This window comes from Lagopus leucura, unplaced genomic scaffold, assembly GCF_019238085.1.
Source record: "Lagopus leucura isolate 7727_CA_CO unplaced genomic scaffold, USGS_WTPT01 Super-Scaffold_100009, whole genome shotgun sequence".
In the NCBI taxonomy this organism is placed as follows: domain Eukaryota; kingdom Metazoa; phylum Chordata; class Aves; order Galliformes; family Phasianidae; genus Lagopus; species Lagopus leucura.
The window spans coordinates 20,620,487-20,643,622 of NW_024962266.1; the positions used below are offsets into that span (position 1 = coordinate 20,620,487).

The 23,136-nt window shown below is 41.9% G+C and overlaps 1 protein-coding gene across 10 annotated transcripts in view; it reads left to right on the top strand.

The window, feature by feature from the left end:
* The window catches only part of MAST2 (microtubule associated serine/threonine kinase 2), a 187,017-nt gene that overhangs the window by 158,329 nt on the left and 5,552 nt on the right, over positions 1–23,136 (top strand). For all 10 annotated transcript variants that reach the window (XM_042873336.1, XM_042873337.1, XM_042873338.1 and 7 more), the window contains 16 exons: positions 1,851–1,912; positions 2,555–2,640; positions 4,331–4,539; positions 5,204–5,342; positions 5,764–5,896; positions 6,927–7,092; positions 7,810–7,911; positions 9,672–9,794; positions 11,118–11,227; positions 13,671–13,825; positions 14,877–15,169; positions 17,506–17,721; positions 19,488–19,714; positions 21,120–21,242; positions 22,246–22,382; positions 22,487–22,674. In XM_042873336.1, coding sequence (XP_042729270.1) covers positions 1,851–1,912; positions 2,555–2,640; positions 4,331–4,539; positions 5,204–5,342; positions 5,764–5,896; positions 6,927–7,092; positions 7,810–7,911; positions 9,672–9,794; positions 11,118–11,227; positions 13,671–13,825; positions 14,877–15,169; positions 17,506–17,721; positions 19,488–19,714; positions 21,120–21,242; positions 22,246–22,382; positions 22,487–22,674 — 2,469 coding nt within the window. The remainder of the gene's footprint in view (positions 1–1,850; positions 1,913–2,554; positions 2,641–4,330; positions 4,540–5,203; positions 5,343–5,763; positions 5,897–6,926; positions 7,093–7,809; positions 7,912–9,671; positions 9,795–11,117; positions 11,228–13,670; positions 13,826–14,876; positions 15,170–17,505; positions 17,722–19,487; positions 19,715–21,119; positions 21,243–22,245; positions 22,383–22,486; positions 22,675–23,136) is intronic.

Genomic DNA, 23,136 nt, shown 5'->3' on the forward strand with positions numbered 1-23,136 from the left:
TGGTGTTAATAATGTCTGCCTATATTATAGCTAAAAAAATGATAGAAAATGGCTTTATGATGTAACTGTTTTCTCTGGGCTATTGGTCACTAAAATTAAATATATTATTTCTCTTCTGCCACTGCTGGAGTGCTACTGAGTTGGATTCAGTCATTTGTTCAGTTCATTTGTTGTCCTCTCTGGGAGAAGTTGAGGTTTTCCGTGAGAAGCCAGGATTAGTGCAGATTTTTGAGTGGAACGTTTGTATTTCTACATCTTAAATAGCAGTGAAACCAAAAAGACTAGATGATATCCAACACGGTGCGTCACCAGAGTAGGAGGAAGAGTGCCTCGCTGGATTGTCTGATAACTGAATACTTCATGTGAGGATAGCAGCAATATCGATGCATGATTCAGTGGAGAGTTGATATATTCTGAATTTTCTGAAGTAGGTCTGTTATAAACATAACGTCAGTTAATTGGGAGTTCTCTTGGATATAAAAGTGTTTGTTTCTGTTCCCAAAAGATATTTTCCCAGACAGTTCATGATAATTAACATGAATTTATATTCAGAGTAAGTCTAGTTTGTAATGAAGATGATTTATTTTACTCCTTCCAGCTTTAAGAAATGTTGGATATTGCGCTTCAACATTTCATACACTTCTAAGAAGCCATACAAATTTGCTTTTTACCTGTTACATCCAGGTTTGATCAGGTCTGTGAGATTACAGTGCTTTTCAGGTTCCTGTATGAGTAATGTTTTAGAAGAAAGTAACAGCTTTTCTGCTAGGTCCCAGAATTGCAAACAGTAACTTGAATATGTTGTAAATGTAGATGGCCCCAGAAGATCCTGACTTTGGAATTTGTGAGTTAATATTTCTGTCTGGCACTTTGCTAACCGACTTTCTCCTATGACAAGTTTTACGAGCACGCATGGCTTGCTCAGCAACAATAGAAAGTGTGACAGAGACTGGAGATTGCTGCAGAATATTTCAGCGATTGAACCGTACTTTTTGTTTCCTCAAGAGAGCATAATTTTAGCATAAATTAGTAGTCTGGATAGGTCTAGTTTAACTTGTACAGTGTTTACCTGAATGACAGTGACAGGTTGACTTCAAGTGAAGAGCTCTTCGGGAAAATTTATACCAAAGATTGCTAAATGCAATTTAATAGCATTTGTTGAAATCTGACATTAAAGAGAAATTTTCTTTGATCCCTGTCATGGGAGAGAACCTTTCCATCACTAATTCCCCTTACTAAAGTCAAATTTTCTTTAGAAATGTGTGGAGATGTCAAGGTGCCTTATTTCCTTTCTGTAAGGAGGGCACCCAGAAATGTCAGTGATGTCTGTTCAGAGACCAGTAGTTAATGTAGGATTTAGTTCTGCAAAGTTTATAGCATCTCCTAAGACAGCTGAGTTGCCTAAACTAACTGCATTTCTCACAGTTAGCTGCTACTCAGCGTTTTGCAAACTCAGACACATTTCATGGAGAGAGGTTGTATGAAATGTAATTCTCTTTCTTTTCTGGAGGACAGAGGTGCCACGGGGCAATATGCTTGGAATAGGTTTAACGTTACCTAGCCAGCAGTTTCCCCTAACTTGCATTTATTGCTTATTTTAGAAACCATCTAGAATAAGTGATGCTGAGATTAGGGCAATTAATCATATTAACCTCTATATAAAAGATTGCCTACAGTTTACAGGATGTTAAAGGTTAGCAGTGTATAATTGGGGTGACTTTTTATGGAGGGGGGGAAGTATGTCCTTCATAATCTACAAGCACCCATTGAAATCCTGTTTGTCTTGTACAAACAAAGAGAATAGTGTTTGATTGAGATCATTAGGAGTAATCTCTCCTCTTTCTTTTCAGAAATGGCCCAGCTGAATAGCTATGACAGCCCAGACACTCCTGAGACAGATGATTCAGTCGAGGTAAAGCAGTAATACACTCAATACTGTCTGTCGCTCTTTTTTTTCTCTGCAAAGAGGTAGTCTGCAATAAAGGATGAATGATAATGCAAAGTAATTTTAATTAAAAGAGGAGAAAAGTGCTGACATTCAGAAGTGCACATTAGAACTAAAGTATACGCTTATAAAAACGTGCAAATCTCAGTAGTGTGGAGGTGAAATCACTGAAGATGCAAACAGGCATTAGCATCAGATTTTGTTGATGTTTCTTCAAGTTGCGCATAAGAATCATTTGGAGAAACTTTATTTGCATTTGTAAAACATGATGAGAATTGAAGAGAGATGACAATAGTATCAACTGGTGGAAAAACCTAGTTATATCACTCATTCATTTTCAAACGTCTGTAGTTTTTTAGTTAATTTGTACTTAAATAATATTGGAAAAGGTCCAAGCCCTCTGATTTACCATGCTAATGCTTGTGGGGCGAATGTGCAGGGCTGCTGGGAGTACTGACAGTTATCCCAAAGCTGAGGGCTCCTGAGCTTTAGAGGTGGATTGAGATTGGATGAATGATACTCAAAGAAGAAATGGACAGAAAGAAGTGGCATATAGAATGAAGTTGTTCCTGCACTCCTCATTTCTTTTTCTTTGTCTTCTTTCCCCAGAGCCGTGGAGCCTCCGTCCAGTCAAAGAAAACTCCATCCGAAGAGGAGTTTGAAACTATTAAACTGATCAGTAATGGTGCTTATGGGTAAGACGTTCTAGGTTTTGTTTTAGAAGAAAATACTGCTGTCATTCTACCCAGCAAGGCATTATAGCAAAGCTAAGGAAGTGAATGGATTTTGTTGGGCCTGAAGCATAAATGAATTTTGCCGAGGTCTTGAGCTCCACACTTGCGATGTCTTCTACTTTCTTGGTTGAGATGCCATTTCTTTTATGTGTTCTGGATTTCTTACCCTATACCCCCATACCTGGAAGTAGTTCTCAACTATGACAGCCTTAACACTGTACTGAACTGATAGTTCACCCACCCCCCTAGTTTACTGTGGGATTTACTAAACAATGGGTGGTGGTAGTTTTTGGGTTTTTTTTTTAAGGGAGTTTTAAGAGTCTGAGAAAATTATTTTGTACCCATTTCTTTACTGCTTATCAAGGCCTCCCTGCCTGAATTTCCTTCAGTGCTGAGTATTGAAGTCCTGTGATTTCTGTTTGTATGAAGGCTACCTCAGTGGGTGTGGGTAACATTCTGTATTTAAATGTTATTAGTGACTCAGTCAAACAGCAGGAACATTGAGGAAGGCTTTGTTTATAGTTTTCCATTCTTCCATTTATGATTATGTTTTTGTGGCTGTTTGTGAGCTCTTCAAATACATTGGGGCGAATCTGCTGAAATCTGTCATACTGTAAGAGTGCTGTTAGATTTTGTTATTCATTAAAGAATCAAGGATGAAGCTGCTGGTCAGTTAAAATCTGAACTAGTTGTACAGTCTATCCAGAATTTGAAAGATTCCTGACTCTTTATCATTACCAGGGATATTCATTAGGCCATAACTAAGAGCAGTGATTCAGTAGGTAATAACCAACAAAACTTAAGCATGTGCTTGAGTATTTTGTTGAAGTGAGTGCATATTTAACAGCAAATTTAAAAAAAAAAAACAGTGGAAAAAGTACATTTTTTGGTCTTTGAAGACATGGTGGAGCATGTTGAAGCTCCATATTGTCAGATAAGAAGCTTTTGTATGTTTTCAGTTGTATATCTGCTTAGCCTCCATGGTCTAAACATAAATTTTCAAAAAGTGGGGAGAGGTGTAGTTCTGCTGTTACTTATTCCTGTCTCCATGCTGGGTGTGTTTTATAGTCAGCTGCTTGTGAGACAAAATACCATGTTAAATGTAATATACTCTAGAGAAAAGGAAGCAAGTACTGATTCAATCAGGCAGGGAAACTGGATGAAAATTTTATTTGCAAACTGTATTATTAATGTGCAGGAATCTAATGATCTGCAAATGATAGAAATGTAAGAGATACTGAAGGAAATCCCTGGTGACAGTGTTGCATCAAGTTCATTTTATGGAGTTTGGAAAGCAATCATGCTGATTTCATACTTTTTTTGGACTTTTTCTTTCTTTTTTTTTAGTGAAATGGTGACTATAGTGTTGAAAAATATAAGCCCCATCGCACTGATACATAAAGAAATTTGTGATATTTGTGCCTGAAATATATAATTTTCCTTTTTAGCCACATCCACAAAAATGTTCCGTAATTCTCAAAGGCAGAATAGGTTTTGAAGGGCAGCATTGTGGCGTTCCTCATTTTCTAGGGGAGAAGATAAGCAATGAGATGAGATTTTATGGAATCACAGATAGTCAATCAGAATCCATCCGAAAGAGTTATGTATGTTGATTGTATATGTGATGTGATATTGGTATGTGATTTTCCAGAGCGGTGTATTTGGTGCGCCACAAGACCACCCGTCAACGTTTTGCCATGAAGAAGATCAACAAACAGAACCTAATTTTGAGGAACCAGATCCAGCAGGCATTTGTTGAGAGAGATATCTTGACGTTTGCTGAGAACCCCTTTGTAGTCAGCATGTTCTGCTCCTTTGAGACCAAGCGCCATCTGTGCATGGTTATGGAGTACGTGGAAGGTATGTTTGTCATAACCTGCAAAGAGCAAATGGCTCTTAGGACGTACACGTAGCATGTATACAGCGTGTTTCATCTTAAGGGATGCTGTTTCCAAGTGATTTATAAGAAATGTACTTTTGGATGTGATACTGATTGCAGAAAATGGGAAGAATATCTTAGGTGTGTGCTGTTTCTTTCTTCGTGTAGAGTGAGGTCAGTCAACCCTGCAGCTACAAGGGAGGTGATGATATCCTTTTAAGTGAGAGTATATGGACTGCTTGGGCTGGAGAAGTGAGTCATTCTACCCCTAGTATAGCTTGGCATAAGAAGATACTCCATTTGTGAATCCCAGTGACTAATCCAACATGATCACAGTGGAGATGAGGAATTATAAAGCCACGTGTAGAAAAGCTGTTGGGGTCAGAAGTCAGTATGAACTTTCCAGTCCTCACTGGAAAGAGATCCTCCTGCTCTCTTAGGGGGTGGTATGGCTGAATCCATAACACTAAGATTTTTGTATTTATTTGAAGTTCAAGAGGGAGTTTTGAGTTCCATATAACAAGGTTGAAGGAGACGGATTTTGGGAAGCTCTCTGTAGTTATCTAGTACTGTTGTGCTGTAGCCATTCTTTTTTGTTGCTGACACTTGCCATTTCACTGTGCCGTATTTGGAACTTGTTTCTAGGGGGTGACTGTGCGACACTTCTCAAGAACATCGGTGCCCTGCCTGTTGATATGGCGAGGATGTATTTTGCTGAGACTGTTCTAGCATTGGAGTACCTACACAATTATGGGATTGTTCACCGTGACCTAAAACCTGACAAGTAAGTCTTGAACTCTTCCAAAGCTTTATGATGAGAGCCAGTTCTTCAGAGACTTTCTTCACGGGCAAGAGCATGAGATGGCTAGAGACAGTACTGATTCTTGATGACATCTAACATGCAGGAGGTTTTAGAGAGTCTCTTGCTATTGATGTGTAGAACCAAGCAGACACAGAGGGAATAGGATGAACATCTTCAAATATTACCTTAGAGCTGTTGCTCCACTGCTGAAATATGGCAGAAAGCAGCCTGAATTCTGCCTGCCTTAGCTGCTCCACGATGTTCTGTTTCATAGGAGGTTTATTCCAGGAGTCTATGAGAACACTGGGAACATGCTTAGCATTGCCTTGTGTTCTTCTGTTTTTAATTCATTTTGGGAAACAATTAATTGAATGTTGAATTATTTTGCTTCTGTTTCTTCTAGTCTCCTGATAACTTCCATGGGTCACATTAAACTTACAGACTTTGGACTGTCTAAAATTGGGTTAATGAGTCTTACAACTAACCTTTATGAGGGACACATTGAAAAGGATACCAGGGAATTTCTGGACAAGCAGGTAAGCTTGAACTTACTGTTTTTACAATGGGAGGAAAAGATACGAGTCCTTTCTTCTACCAGTTTGTATTGTTTTTTGTTTCAGTTCCTTGTTTTAAAGTGGTGTGCTTCAGCTCTTAGTTCAGGACATCAAAGGTGTGCTCTGGGCTGCAGCAGTTCTTTTAGGGATGTAATACAGCTTTTGCTGGAAGGTTGTTTCGCAGTCTCCCCCTTCTGGTGCTTGGAAAGTTTGTGGCAAGTTCCTATAGGCTCTTGTAATTTTGTCTGATGGCTTAATAATTGATTTTCATTGCCATGGTGTTTGCTAGGGGTCTCTTTCCCCCTTAGCCTTCATTTTGCTAGGCTTAACCAGCCAAGTTCTTTCAGATAATGGGATAGATTTTCCTTTGATTAATTAATAGCTCTTCCATGCACCTGTTTCAGCTTGATTTCCTGGGCATCTTTAACAGGAACTATATAATATATTCTGGATACAGTTTTCTGGTGCCATGTATAATGGGATTAAAAAGTGCTTATCTCTTCTGAAAATACCTAGGATCACAGCAGAATTTTCTTGTTTTTCTGTGCCTAGTGTTAATTCATAATCATCCTGTGGTAGACTAAGAGCACACCCGGGACCATGTCTCCTTTTGCTTCTGAATCATGGTATTTTTTGTAGCAGGTGTTCTCTGGTCACTAGTTCATGGTCTTGCATTTTGCAGTATTATGTTTTTTTACAACTGTTTTGCTTCTGTTGTTGATTTGAAGCCCAAGGCAACCTGGTACTTCCAACATGAAGTCCTTAGCGGTTGTGCCAACTGTACATCCCAAGTTTAAATGATGACGTTTATCACCACGCTGAGTTGCTAATTCTGCATCAGTGGGACTAAATTCTGCTGATGCAGAGAAGTGGGAGTTGTGTCAAAAATTCAGTCCCTGATAAATATAGTCATACCAGTAGCAATCTGTCAAGCAGATAGACATATGCAGACAGAATATGATTTGAATTTGGCAATCTGAAGGTGATTGCTTTCTTGTGTGTTTCCCTCGAGGTCTGTGGGACTCCGGAATACATTGCCCCAGAAGTGATCCTCCGGCAGGGCTACGGGAAGCCGGTGGACTGGTGGGCCATGGGAGTCATCCTGTATGAGTTTCTGGTTGGCTGCGTTCCTTTCTTTGGTGACACACCTGAGGAGCTGTTTGGACAAGTGATCAGTGGTGTGTTTCTGTTCTGCTCCTGTTCTGCTGCAAAGTAAATGCTTGAAAATATTGAGGTTCAATAGTTTGCTCAGGAAAGACTGGATGTAAAGCAAAGGCTTTTTAATTTGCAAGCATTTATCTTTGTGTCAAAGTAACATCTGTCTTGATTCCAGCTATTGAAAATTGTCGAGTACTATCTAGCTTAATAGCTCTGTCATTTCTCAATGAATATGCCACTGAAAACATTTCCTATTGGGAGTGCTTTCTGAAACAGTACATTTTTAACACACTTGGCAAATATCCTTTGTAAGAAGTGAATTTCAGTGAAGAAATAAACTTAATGTATGAAATGCTTACCTGCAAATTGTTTGCTCTGTTCCAAGTCTAACTAGTGTGGAATGTGTGGGCATGAGGTACAGCCACAGTATTGTCAGTGTCATTGTTTATGGATTGTCATGGAAGTCCCATTTCATACCTTATTAATAGAGTTCTTAATGCTTTTTTCTCCTCCACAAGCAGTGCTTGGATTGACAGCAGCTCTAGCTGAGGCTGGATTTTATGCATTTTGGAAAATGTCAATGCTTGAATTATGTTAAGTATGCAAGCTGCTGAATTCAACGTATTTGCAATTCTGGGGAAGTACTGAGCACTGCATTTTACGGTGTAGGAATGTGAATGGTTATTCAAATTGGTCATGAAGCAGGTAGAAAATGTCAAGTCTTTTTTTGTCCCCAGATGAAATTGCCTGGCCAGAAGGTGATGATGCACTGCCACCAGATGCCCAGGACCTCATTTCTAAGCTCCTCCGCCAGAATCCTCTGGAAAGAATGGGGACAGGTAGGGGCCTAGCGTATAGGAAATGCCAGAAGCATGAAAAGAAGCTACTGTGGCTGTGAGGCACACCAATCCGTGTTGAAAAATCCTGGTATAGAGCTGGGGAAAGCTTTATGCTGGATTTGATGAAGCTCTGAAAAGTAATGCACACACAGTTCAGGCAGGCTGCCCAGAGAATGCGGTGCCCCATCCCTGGAGGTGCCCGAGGCTGGGCTGGATGGTGCCCTGGGCAGCCTCATCTGGTGGGGGCAGCCAGCCCAAGGCAGGGGGTTGGAGCTCAATGATCTTGAAGGTCCTCTCCACCCAACCTTCCTATGATTCTAAGAAATATTACTGTATTGTCTGGAAAACAAGGAAAGGGCACCATCAAGTTCGCAATGTAACTTCTCAAATCTCTACTGTTCTAGTTCAGTCTAGTTGAGGATTTTGGCTCAATTCGAGCAGTCCGTGGTCAGATTTCTTTGCAATTCCTTCAACTGGGGGCTTAATCCCCTACACTGAAGTGAGCTCATGGGCATAATAAAATAAATGAAAACTCACGTGTTCTTAGAGGACTACTGGAGAATCCTCCAAACATGCAACAAAGTCTGATAATCTGTTTGGCAAAGTCAGATACGTACGTTAATCTTTTTGTATTATAATATCAGATTTGAAGTTTTACGAGCCAATGCTTCTCATTTCCTGGTAGTAAAGAAATACCAACAAACTTCAACAGCCCACTTGTTTTAAAATCATTTGTCCAACGTGGGTTGGACAGGTTATCTGTTTTGTTGACTTGATTTGTCTGATTCAATTTTGGATTTTTGATTGGAAAACCACAATTAAAGGATAAAAAAAACCAAAAATATATAGCAATTACAACAGGCATGTATTCAGCAGACCTAACCCATGTGCATATGAGGGTGATGAATAGGTCATGAATTAATAATATAATCAGATGATTTTCACATGTTTTTTTCTACTTGGAATCTGTGTACTTGAAAGGTGTTTCTGTCCCAGAAAAGATGTAGAGTTTCTTGCCTTACATCGTGAGTTGATGGACTGATTTTCTGATTTCTTATATACCTGTAATGCTGAGATTGCTGTTCCACTTGGCATCTCTTACTGCCACTGGCACTCAGCAAACCTTTCATCTCCTTTCCTCTTCTATTCTCTTTTTAAAAAAGACAGTGGCATCTTTTATGAATATTAATTTCATCTGGAAAAAGAATAAGCCCGCATGCTAGCATGCAGATAATCCTTCTTAGTTTTTCCTTTTGTGTGCTTACGAGGTTAATAACTCAGAAGATAGTAGTTAAAAGATACTAATTCAGGAAGATACGTAAGCCCTGCCTTGATTTAAGCAAATGGATGAGTTTGTGAAAGTGGAGCTACTCGCATGCTAAGTACCTTTTAGTTTGTTCTTTTTATTTAGCTATGAGCAAGGCGGTATTTAGAGTTTGGAAAATTCAAATTAATATGTTAATTAGTTCTTAATCTTGCAATTTTCTGTAGAATGTAACAACAGATGCTGTCTTCCTGCCCGTTTAGTCATGTGTTGTCATTAAATATGAAGAGGAGGTAGGAAGGGAGAATATCATTCAGATTTTACCCTGTATAACCACTTCGGTAAAAGGATGAGTTGTTTCTCAAAATTCCTGGAAAAAGCACGACTTAAATGTACTCAGGTACATTGTTGCAGACTCTTGATATTTCTAGGGTTTGTTTTTCTTGTTATGCAAATGCTGAAAGAAATAGCCTGCAATAAAAGATTCTTCTTTCAGGTAGTGCCTTTGAAGTGAAACAGCATCGGTTCTTTAAGGATTTGGACTGGAATGGATTACTTCGGCAGAAAGCTGAATTCATCCCCCAGTTGGAGTCCGAGGATGACACAAGCTATTTTGACAGTAAGACTGAAGATTAGGCATAAACTGCATCATACTTTTTGTGCCTACTTCATTTCTGAAATTGTCCAAGATAAGACATTGTTAGAAATTGAATAGAGCGCTGGATGGAAATTACTTCAGAAAGTTTCTGTAGAATGCCACGTAAGGCTTCTTTGAAAGCAGATGAGTTTTAAATGAAAAAACGTCGCTGTTGAAGTCAATTGGCCTTTCAGTGGTGCCTGTGAACTTGCCAGCCGTGGCCCAGCAGAGAGATGCTGTGTTTGTTGTGCTCGATTTATCGCAGTACTTCCAAAGCGTTTGGTGTACCCAACTTCCCTGAGTTTTTGAGTGATATGTTTTTTTCCCTATCAGCTGTTTTCATCTAACCCAACAAAAAACCACAACCCTGTTTGGGGGACAGGCTTTTAGCCTAGGGGTACAGGTAGGGGAGGGGACGTGCTCAGCAGGTTAATCAGGATGACTTTGATGCAATCACTGTATAAAGGCTGGGAGCCTCACATCAAGAAGTATCTCACACAAACATTGATAAAAGCTGGCACTGCTGTTACAAACCCTAATGCAGAAAATTTTAGAATTTATAAAAGTAGCTTTCTGGCTGATACAGTACAGTAAATTTGGCTCAGTACAGCTATCAGCTTTCTGTAGCCAAACTTATTAACGTCCCCCTCTGCAAAATCTAATGTGGCTGGCTTAGAATTACAGTGCTGCAAATCTCATAGCACAAAATCTCTTTGGAGGCAGTTTAGATTTTTTGCATTAAAAATAGCTCTGCATATTGGCTGCTTGCCCATTTTCTTTCATAAAATCTAATCCTTTTCTAGTTCTGGAAGGGAGGAGAGGAAATATTTTGAGGGGTAAATATTTTTATTTTTTAAAGAAGGCTTGCATCTTTGTATGCAGGATAGGCTTCTTGCGATCATAAAGCTGTTGATTGGAAATTGGGGCAATGAATTATTTCCTTGTTTCTTTCCATAGGATTGTGTGCCTTAGGGAAGAAATATTCTTACTACAAAGGGTCTGCAGGATTAGACACACAGAGAATTTGTGCTGAGTATCAGCATTTCAAGCATAATATAGCTGATGATATAAGATAAATTCAGTAGGAAGGAGGTATTCTTCCTTGCTATGTGTACAGGGTGAACAAAACTGCCTGAATATGTTTCACTGTTATAGAGAATACACATCATGGCATAAGAACACTTAGAGTTCTTCGTAAGTAGACAAGTAGGAATTGATACAAAGGCCGTTCTGGGGTAAGCACATATTGCTTGAGGTATATCAATGCTCCATGCACTGATGAAATCTGCCATGCCTGGTTTGCAGCCCGTTCTGAACGGTACCAACACCTGGATTCAGAAGAGGAGGAGGACACTAATGATGATGATCATGTGGAAATTCGGCAGTTTTCCTCGTGCTCACCAAGGTTTAGCAAGGTAGGAGCATGCTGCCTTGTAGAAAACACAAATCTAGAGAGGAACACTGTTTTTGAGGCTTTGGTGCTTCGTATGAGGTAGATTTTAATCACACAGATGATATGTGGGAATCACACAGTGTTTAGTATTTGCTGAGGAGGGAAAGAAATCTGTATGTGTTTGTTAGCTCTGTGGTAGTTTGTGGCCTGCTGGAAGGTGGGTGAAAGGCTAATTGGTGAATGACATTTTGTGTTTCTTAGTGTTTTGCTAATATGCGGGGCATTGCAGAGGTCTGTTGTGTATCTGAGTGATGTTTTTACTATGACTTGGATGCTGGCGTAGGGAGTGTCCAAAGCTTGTTTGCTTTGAACAGTGCTGTTCTAAAAAGGGTGTTCTAATAGGTGACAGGGTGGTATTAGGATGAGGACTGATGTTGACATTTTGGAATAGTGGTCTAATATTGAAGGGATCCCGTGCAGTAAGAGTAAATGCAAAGTTCTACACCTATGCTATTCATTGTTTTGAACAAAAGGTGAGGTGACAGTTTGAAAGAAAAGGATCGTGTGTTAAATATGCCAGGCTGTTGAGGCAAAAAGCAGCTATTATAAGGAGTGGGAAGGAATGTTTTCTGCAAGGCAAATGAAGTAATCCTTTCTATGTGCTTAGTAGTAGGTGCAGCTCAGCTAGAGTGCTTTGTCCTGGGAAATTTCTCAAAAATAAATGTGGACTGGTAAAGAGAGTCCGGAGGAAAGCAAAAAGAATTATCCAGGGTCTACAAAGGATCAAACCTAAAATGTTCTAGAAGAAAGGGGGTACATTATTCTTCCTGTTCTACCCAAGGTATGGAAACATGGGTGCAAAGGAGTTGTGCAATAGATGGTAAGAAGGAGTTTCCAATGTTGAAAATTAATTAAGCACTGGATTGCCTGGGGAGCTGCTAGAATTTCCATCACTGGTGGCTTTTGAGAACAGGTTGGAAAAACATCTGCCAGGTGATTGAAAGAGAGTGGTTCTGTTCTGAGGCAGGGGAATGGACAGGATGCCCTGGGGATGCTCCTTCTCACCATGCTTTCTGGATTCAATATGCCTTACTCAGGCCTGTGCGGTTCTCTCATTCTGCTTCAGATGATCTGAAATAAAAAACTGCTGTCCCAGATATTTCAAAGTAGTAAAACTCCACTTAGCTTGGATAAAACAAATTATGTTTGGGAGAGACAGAAAGGAGAAGAAATGCTCTTTTAAGCCTGCCCTACGAACAGTATTCCAACTTCTTGGGGAGACGGAAGTAGCATTTTATTTAGGGACACTGAAAGATTTCAGTTTTTCATGACAGTTCCTCCAGATTTCCACTGTTGAAGTCAGTTTTGAAGCACTATTGCATTCTTCTTTGTCTTCGGATGGGCTACAGTAGCTTAAGTAGCAGTTAACATTAATTTTATGGAGCTGCTCCTGATTTGCATGGCCAAAAGTGTGTTTAAAATTGGACCTGAGGATTAGTTGGGATTTTGAAAAAGTTCTCGTGAGCGTGTAAGAGTTTCTTTTTTCTGACTTTTCTCACCACAAGTATTATTCTTCTGTTAGAATGAGGCTTTTCTTTAGGGTTCGATGTTTTTGCCACAAAGAGAAAAAGTTCACTTTTAATGAATTTATTTTAAGACCTGGAAAATTATACAGCATTTGTAATGTGGGAGGCATAAAAGGCTCATTATATTTTGAAATTCTTGTCTGACAATTCAGCCATATGATTTATTAATAGTTATCTTGTTGATGCTCTGAATTTTTAATAACATTATTTTCATTAATCTCTTCTTATGTAAATTAGGTCCACAGTCAAGTGTAGTTTTAAAAGGATGGCTTTTTTTTGCTTAATCATTTAATTATTTAAAGACGGCTGTAAAACCAAGAAAGGCACTTTCATTAAGCTGTCAGCATTATAGTAGATTCCTTGAGGAGGGCAGGACTTTTTTGTTCTGAAAGAAGCTCGGGGCAATGCTGATAGACTGCTGATAATGAAATGGGGTCATGAGCGTGATGCCTATCACTGAATTGAATTTGTGTAGTAAGATTTCAAGATGCAGATGCCAGCCTTCCAGGCTGGAGGGGTCTGCTTGTGGAATTTTTCTCTGTGGATTTGAGAGCTGTTATAAGCAAACATCAATGAGTTTCCATAAAAATCTTGGTGTTTCTGTGGCGTGCTGGGCTGCTTTCAGAGGACAGGTGTTGGGTGGCATTGTAGAAAAGCACATTTATTCAACGTTTCTGAAGGTTGCCTTTTTCCTTTTCTCCCTGGCACGCTTTGAGCATGTCACACCTGCACTGCATTATTTAGTCCAAGAGCGTTGCCACGGTCATACTGCCAGGGAATGTCTTCCATTGGGAGGAAAGATTGCGCCCCTTGATCAGAAGAGGGCCAGGTAAGGTAAATATGCTTTCTCTGTACAGAGGGCTCTTCTGCTTTGTGCAGGTGTACAGCAGCATGGAACGCCTCTCCATCCACGAAGAGAGGAAAACTCCACCACCAACTAAACGGAGTCTGAGTGAAGAAAAGGACGACCGGCTGGACAGCCTGGGTGGCTTGAAGAGTCGGGACCGCAGCTGGGTGATCGGGTCTCCTGAAATGTAAGTCCAGCACGACTCAGTACTTGAGTTTATGAGAGAGACTGACCTGTGCCAAAACTCTGTGTCCTCTGTTAGGTCAGGAATGCTTCACGTGATACATTTCCACAGGTGAAACCCAGTGAGTGGAATAAATAGTTGAAAACAAATGTCCGTATATGTATCCATTTAAGCACCAATCTTTCCTGAATTTATAGCAAATACTTTAAGTGAATTTAAAGGAATTCTAACTTTCAGTAGAGTTTTCATTTGTGAAAATACTCATTATGTTGGAGATGTACCAACAGCAGATTTTTCTTCAACATCAGAGAATCCAAAGTCTGTTCTTTTTTTGTCATTTGTCATACATTAGAGAAACTGTTAATCAAAGAGCATTAGTTAGAACAGTCCAAAGTTTCCAAAGTTCAGAATATCCCCCCCAAAATCTTTTGTTCTAATAAAAAACATCAGGAAAATACACAAATGCCCAGAATTTGGATGGCCACCACGTTTCCAGCATAACTGAAAAAATTGTCAAACTTGTCCTCAAAAAGGACTCTGTCATTTTGTACAACTTCTGTAAAGCTTTTACACTGAAATTTGGCATTGGAAAGATCACAGAATGTAGTTGTGATCTAGTCTGTATGACTCCATTCAAAAAACGTTTTATAGATTATGCTTTTAACTGGTGTTCTTGAATCAAGCCTTCCTGGCTTGAAGTTCACAGCTGCTTTGAAAGAAAAATCAATGTAATACCGAAAGGAACATGGACGGTGACTGGTATTTTGCCATTGTGAATTTTGTAATATTTGTTATCATATTTATTGCATTATATTTTTCTTCACGTTTATTCCTTGTTTGCTTCGAAGCTGAACAGTGGAATATACTGGAAATCTAAATTCGGGTGATACCTTCAAAGCTTTGCTGTTTTAAGTCCTAATGGCGCAGCTCAGTCTCGTAACTTCACCTCAAATTGACTTCAGAGGTGTGAGCTGGGTCTGTGCACCCTTTTGTCCTTTAAAATTCACTATCCCACTGCTGTAACGGAGGGGCTCTGCCTTGTGTTCTCCCTCAGACTGCGTAAGCGCCTGTCGATGTCCGAATCCTCGCACACAGAGAGTGACTCCAGCCCGCCCCTGACCGTGCGCCGGCGCTGCTCGGGGCTCCTGGACATGCCCCGCTTTGCCATCTCTGCTGAGGACGAGGGAGCCGTGCTCAAAAGGCCTCAGTCAGAGGGGATGCTGCTGTCGGCCGTGCAGTCACCGGTGCCCATCCCAGAGCAGCCCGTGGAGCACGAGCTGCAGCTGGAGGGCGATGCTGGGCCCACCACCCCCTGCATGGCTGTCAGCAGCACCACGGCGCTGACAGGTTCGTACCCTGCGTGATGGTGTCACGCTCTGCCAGAGCGCTGTGTTAGCTTACAGGTGCTAACTGCACGAAACTGGATGTAGGTGTTGGGTGAAATGCAGGTCTCGTGCTATGGCACGGTTGGCAGCCCTGCCTGTGGCAGAGGCTTGGAACTGCATGATCTTCGAGGTCTCTTCCAACCCAAGCCATTCTATCCCAGTATAGTTTCATTGCTGTGCTTCCCTTTAATATAACATCAGTCTAATCTCTTCAAAATTACATCTTTTATTTTAGTCCTTCACTTAAAGATCTTCCCATGCTGAGACCCATATAATCAGTGCCTGCTTAAAATGATGTGGTGCATGAGTCAGAGCAGATGACTGCTGAGTTGGGGCTGCAGAAATATGGGTGTTTGGCCATACTGAAAGATCCTCACTTCCTATGATTATTTATCTGAACGTTTTGAGTAGAGGCTTGAACTAACAATAGCACAAGAGGTAATGACTTTAAGTTGCCCTCGGGGAGATTCTGGTTGGATTTTAGGAACAATTTCTTCTCATAAAGAGCAGTAATGCACTGGCACAGGCTGCCCAGAAAGGTGATAGGATCACTGTTCCTGAAGGTGTTAGAGACCTGTGGAGATGTGGCACTGAGGGACGTAGCATGGTGGGATGGGTTGGGGTCGGACTGGGTGATCTTAGAGGTCTTTTCCAACCTCAGTGATTCTGTGATTCTATAATTCTGTGAAATTTGCTGGGGACGTGGGGTTTGCATGCTACTTGCTGTCTCAGCCAAATACACCTAAATTTAATCAAGTTGCAGTCTTAAAAAATGCATCTTGCATAGGTAAAGTGGTGTTAGAAATCAGTATGTGACTTCTCTGAAGCTTTGTCTTTCCTGGAGCCATATCCCAGTGCTGGGCTGAACAGAACTTTGGACGAACCAGTTGCTGGGAGAGGCTGAGAGCAAGCAGGCAAAGAGGTTGTGGATAGGTTGTAAAGGGAGGGGTGACTGAGCATGGAGTCAGCGTGGCAGCAGGACTAGGCAAGGACAAGCTGAGGGGTACTGGGAGGATGTGATGCTGGGTTGTTAGGAGGTGGAGAGACCTGAAAGCAGATTTGCCTCCAGTCTGGAGTGAGGCCCAAGATTATCATTTCTCATTATCCCTCTTCTGCAATCCAGTCTGTTAAAATTACTCCAGAGTTGTCCCATTTGTCTCTACAGCTCATCCTCCCAGAAAAGACCATCGCTTTCTCCATTAACTCATGTGAGAAGGTGTAGGGATGAATGGAGGAAGTAAGCCACCACGTACTTGAATGACATTCTGAAACCCGTTGTGACTCCCATAGCGAAACCATGGGATGGGAACCTTAGCTTTCTAACTCTGGCTGTTAGATGTAGAACTGGCATTGAGTAGTCTTTGGGACTGCTGCTCCAAATTGTTGTTTTCATGGTACTTTCTGCTTTACTTGGTATGCAGAGCAGCGGTGCCCACTTAAAGAGCAATGATCAATGTTTTGTTCTGTCCTCATTGTTCAAAATGTGCCCCTTAGGCTTTATTTATTGCACGCTGTTCAAAAACTTGCTTTTGAAGACAGAATGATTAATTTCCCTTGTGAACTAGCAGTGATGCTCACCCCTTTAATTTCCGAGCACCTTGTAAATTCTAATTAATGTCTTTTCACAGTGCCCCTTGAAGTATCGGATGGGGAACTGAGGCACAGAGCTCATGTACACCCCCAGCATCTGCTGATGCTGCATGCCTAGGCTGATGTTCAAGATTATTTTGTGTTTTATACATAATTATAGAAGGTTAAGTAACTCGAGACTAAATTGCAGTGGTACGCAGAAGGGGGCAAATTAAGGTTGTCTTTCCAACCACATTTTTGCTTTCCCTGGCTTTAGTACCTTCATATTCTCTTAAAGTGGCTTTTTTATGTGCAAGCTCCAATAAAACCTGGTTCTGCTATTACAGGCAGGTTTTAACTTAAGGATTGACGGTTCTTGCTGATTGTAAAAATGGAGCACTTTCCATAAACCTGTTTACATCTCTGAACAATTCCATCCAAATGGCTTGCTTGCAGAACTGCAGCACGGATTTAGGATTCGTGCAGCTCTGCCGCTGAGCAACGTGATTTCATTCGCAAGCTTTTCCAGCAGAATAGAAGCCACTAATTTTCTGTGTTCAGAATAACACCATTTCTGTAAATAAAAATTCAAGCCCTGGGGTTTCTTCTTAGGAAAATTTACTCTTGGACTACATGTAAACATGACTTTGATTTAATGTATTTTGCCTGTAGGAGAATAGACCGTTAGGAATTCCCTGTGGTTCTAATCTGTTTTAATTTAAACTGTAGCTGGGAGCACTGCAGACTTCTCTGATCCACGCGCTCGCAGCAACAGCAACGAAGGCCCAGACTTCACCACTCCTAAAGCCATCAGCGACTTGGCAGTGCGGCGCGCACGGCACAGGTTGCTCTCCGGGGAATCGGGCGAGAAACGCGCCTCCAGACCAGTCAATAAAGTGATTAAATCAGCGTCCGCCACTGCCTTGTCTCTCATGATTCCCTCAGGTAAGAAGTGCCTCGGGCTGGGCGTTGTGAGAATCTGCCCGCACACTCAACAGATCCGCAGGCGGGTCCTTCCCCTTGCGCTCTCCTGGAGCGGTGCCTTCGCTGGCAGGAGGGGAGCGATCCAACCCGTGCTGTTGGTGGCTCACTGCTCACTGGGACAGCAGTGCTGCTTTGCCACAAAGTACTGTGTGTGGTCTGAGCACAGCTTCTGCACACGGCAGCTTTCCACGAGCCGGTCCATCAGCAGCAGCTCCTGGAGCAGCAGAAGCTGGTTCCTGTGCAGCACGAAGCGTATCAGTGTGGAACGGCTTTTAGCCCTCAGGGTGTTACTCTTTATTCTGTGGGGGGGGACAGCCTGCTTGGGAACTGTGTGCCTGTGCCTTGTGCGTGCCTCAGGGGAGTTTCAGTGATTCACATAACTGAGCATTCAGGAATTTGGTGGTGTAAATAAGTCACAGTGTAAGCTGGTGTTGCTGTCCTGGCTCTGTCTCCACATGGAGCCATGCCTTGATGATTCCTAACGCCAGGCACCAACTTCTGGTGTACAGCATGTGGAGGCAGCACTCCCACAGACCACTCTGACAACCCCCTCCCCCTGTAAGGACTTTATCCCTCTTTCTGGAGGATAAGGCCTTGCTGCATTCCCAGGGCAGTATCTGCCTTAGATTAGGAGGCTGGGCTCCACTGGGCCCACTGTGCCAAAGCAGCAGAGCCTGCTGGCAGAGCAGTGCCTGCCCGTCTTGCTGGGAGCTGGAGACAGATACAGAAATGCTTCTGGGCACCTCGTGGTGGTGCACATTTCATTCCTTATGGGCTGAGCACTGGTTGCTTTCTGATCCACTCACGAAAATCTCTAAGATATGTGTTTAATCTCCCAGCAAAAGTCCTTCCAAAGCTGCGCTCATCTGCCAGATGAAAAATGTGCTGGGTAATTCAGCAGGTGTTTCTTAGTGAGTTTGGGATTACCCTTTACAGCTGCATTTAATAATCCTACCATTTGGGATTTTTTTTTGCTGATATTGACCAGCTTCGCTCTGAAGTGAGAACTCTGTATTTGCTTTGTATTTTCGGAAGAGGATGTTGTTGTACAGCCAGGTGCTTTAGCCTGGCTAAGCCACTTAAGTGGCACATTTAGGCAGCTGAGCCACATAAGTGAGAATTCAACTCGTCAGCTGTGTGGGAAATGTACTCTGACATACACCTGTGATGTTGTTTTCTAGCAGCAAAGTCCTGCAATGGCTGCTTCATAGAGCTAAGTATTTTTGCCCCTAAGAATTTAAAACACTACCAGAAATTACCTGCACATAGTCAGGTCATATTGTCATATTCAAAACTGATTTTTCTTTTAAAATTACTGATTTTGACTGAGCACAGCACCAATGTGTTATTTGCACCAAAATCTAGAAACGATCTGATCTCTTTGGGAAGGGGGGGGTAATAAATCATACCCTTGGGCTAGAGTATTCCAGCACTGCATCTAGAGTCATTAACTATGACAGGTTGTAAATCCAGGAAACAGGAAAATTAAATGCTGTGACCCAGCTGTAATTGCAGGCAAGCACACTACACGTTACTAAATGTGCTGTCTGGAAACTTCACTGGGTTTTGTATTTTGAAACATGAATTAGTTGAGGTCACAGGAAAAAAAATGACCAGCTCTAAGAGCATTGGGAGAGGTGATTTCCTAGCTGTTCTCTAACAAGAATTTTCTCTCTTTTGGAGGCCTGCTTTCCTAATTTTTGCACACCTTTGTGTCATCACTGTAGATCACCACACGTGTTCCCCATTGGCTAGTCCAATGTCACCTCATTCTCTATCCTCAAACCCATCTTCGAGGGACTCCTCACCCAGCCGCGACTTTTCTCCTGCTATCGCAAACCTGAAACCACCAATCATCATCCATCGGGCTGGAAAGAAATACGGTTTCACTCTGCGTGCCATTCGTGTCTATATGGGTGACAGTGATATCTACACTGTGCATCACATGGTCTGGGTATGTGTCTGCTTTTCTAAGGAGTGCCCTTGGGTCCGGAAATGTAGTTAGCTGGGAGCATGGGATTTAGCTTTATGAATTTCATTTTGCCACCCTGTTTTCTTTCTCCTTCCGTGGACCCAAAGTTATCATTTGTTGGGTGGGGGAAACCTTTATGACTGTAGCAGGTTTCAAGCCCGTCACAGAACCATAGCAACCTTTCTTCTTTCTTTCTTCCCTGGTTACATGTATTCACTTCCTTTCACTTGTAGCACATACTTTGAAGCATGTTTCTATGTACATACTGTCTTTCTCTTTAGTGAGGTTGTTGCATGAGGGTGAGTTACGGCTAATTTGGTCAGACTTGCGTTAGCAATTGTAGCCTGCTTTGGATCAGCTCACTCTGCTGGGATTTTCCAAGCAGTCACTTGGAATTGATTACAAGCCTTGAAGCATCACTGCTGCTATGCTGACTGCTGAGGGATTTAGCTCTTGGCGTAGCTGCATGCTATGCTAAAAGGTCTGGTTTCCATGTCTGTATTTATTTCTCCCCGTTACTGCTGGTGCTTGATCTCTGTTCCTCTTTTGTTAACGTGTATGACTTCTAGGAATGTCCTGTTCCCTGACATGGGGTGATTTGACTTTTGCAGTTAGAACAGAGAAAGGGTAAAGGTGGTTCGTCCTTTTTCCTTGTATGTCTGCTCATTAGACAATCCAGGCTTCATGTATTTTGGTCATCGTTTAACACTCATTCTTAGCTAGCAAAATAATCTGGAGCTGTGTTTTTCCCTTGCTCCTCTTGGCTGTCCTGGGAAAATGCTGAATTTACCAAGATTCTGATACTGTTTTGCTGCTAGAGGGAGAGTTGCAGAATTCTTGAGCATGAATGTCACCTCACTGTAAAGGAGGTTTGCCTTTTTGAACTGTGATGGGCAAAGGCAATGAGCTGGATGGGTCAGTAAAGGGTGGAAAGTGGAAAAAGACACTCTGTTTGGGATTAAATGTAATACAGGCAGCCTAAACACATGGCAGAGTCCTATTTAAAAGTCTGTCAGCCTTGGATTCCAGCACGTACGTGGTAGAATGACAACGAAATTGAAAAAGATTGAAGTCTTGCCTGGAAATCAAGAGTATCTAGTTAACATTCCTGAGTGCTGAAAAGTTTGGGAAGAGTATTGACTCTCTTGCTTTGGCAGGAGCTGGTTTCTTGACCAGGTTAACCATCCTGGCTGTCAGTCTTGGATCAGGAGAGACTGTTGGGAAGCTGGGAGGAATGGCAGAGTGGGCCGTGCCAGTCAGTGGTTCCCTTTACCCTCCATTGAAGCAGCTAATGCGAAGGATGAGCTGGGTTGGTGTTGCGTTAGATGGGCCAGCAGCTTTGTGCATTCCTCTCAAAGCAGTCATCCCCCCCCCTTCTCATTGCCAGCACGTGGAGGAAGGTGGTCCAGCGAACGAAGCAGGGCTGCGTGAAGGGGATCTGATAACCCACGTCAACGGGGAGCCGGTCCATGGGCTGGTGCACACTGAAGTGGTGGAGCTGATCCTGAAGGTAGGGACTCGGCACTGATAGATAGTGGAAAATAAACAAGCTGCCTCGTATTTTGCATATTACCTAAAGCACTGCAGATACCTAATTGGCATTGTCTGAAATACAAGCGTGTACACCGCACCTGGCCTTTGTTTTGCAAAGCTTTGCTGAAGCTTGATCCCTGAATCTCCAGAATTGACTGTGCATCGCTTAAGCTGAACTCAGGTATTCTCTTTGACATTAAGAACCTGTCAGATGTGTCTGACGGCGCTGGGGACGAAGGTTACTAAGATTCAAGTGTACCTTTCCTCAACACTTCATGAAACAAGTATCTTAAAAAAATCCCAGTTTACTTTTATTTTTTTTCTGCCTTTAGGCTGTGCTAATGTTATTAGCTCTTAATACTGCTTTCTCAAGGATTATTCCCAGTGGTATTTAAAAGCAGCTTTGTAATGGTTGGTCTTAAAATTATCCACTTAAATGACTTGCTTTTTGATACCTCCTCTGGGCTGAATCCATTTATGGAAATAAAACCCAAAGTTTTGGACTGTTCCGAGAGACAGAATTCTTTGGGAGGAGCAATCAGGATTTTTTTATTTTTAAGGGTGAGACAAACCATGCTCTGTGCTGCAGCTTCGGCATGATGGATGCCTGCTGTGCTCACACCTGCCTGCAGTCAGAGCACAGGGAATAGGATTGGTGGCAGAATATCACTTTGTTCAACTTTCCAAGGATAACAAGTATTAAGCAGTGGGAGAGGTCAGGTGCTGTGTTCCCTCTGCTCTGGGAAGCTTTACCAGCTCCCAGCTGGGATCTGAGCTAATCATTTGTGAAAGCCTGACTAAAGAGGGCCTCTCTCAGCAGTTCCTTAATAAATGATAAGTGGAAATGCAAAGGGGGAAATGGAGTTTGACAACAATTACAAAATGGCAGGCAGTAATGAACTAACAGCCTACCTGCTTGGCCTGCAGATGTGCTTCATAAAGCTGTGTTTTCAGCTGTGTTCATGGCTTGTTTCTGACAGAGTGGAAACAAAGTGTCCATCTCCACTACGCCATTTGAGAACACATCCATCAAAGTTGGGCCAGCTCGAAAGGCCAGCTACAAATCCAAGATGGCACGTAGGAACAAGAAGAGCAAAACTAAGGATGGTCAGGAAAGGTTTGTTGCGTTGGCTCTCCTTTGGACGTAAAATCGACCAAAATTTGACAACAGAGGTAAATAAATACTTAGGGCTTGTAAACAACTTTTGATATTTTCCACAGTAAGAAGAAGAGTTCTTTGCTGAGGAAGATCACCAAACAGGCATCACTGCTTCACACCAGCCGTAGTTTATCCTCACTGAACCGCTCTCTGTCCTCTGGGGAAAGTGTGCCTGGCTCTCCAACTCACAACCTGTCGCCCCGGTCACCCACACAGAGCTACAGATCCACTCCTGAGTCTGTACATTCAGGTAAAAAAAAACAAAACAAAACACAAAACTCAGGGAAGAATTTTGCATTGATAAATTTTTGAAGTAAAATACCCAGCAGCAGGTAGCAAATCTGTTTCTAAAGTAAAATGACAGCTGTGGTTTCCTCAAGAATGAATGTGTTCTCATTCGCTTAGTCATTTAAAAATGAAAATCCATGCACTCTTTTAAGAATGCACTTGCTGAACTATAGCATCCTTTCACTTTGATGCAAACATGTATTGTAAGCTGCAGTGGTTTTGTAGCCGTTTGACACATTTTCTGTATTATTTTGGGAAAAAAAGGAAATAAATTGGTGTTCATATTTTGAGCCTACTGACAGTGAAGAGATTTACATCACATGAATAGCACTGGAACATGTGGCTTATCTATTTAGAGGGGTTTTTTTTACAGAAAAACATTCTGATAGCAGGATGTTTTTGGCTATATTCTGGTGTTGTGACA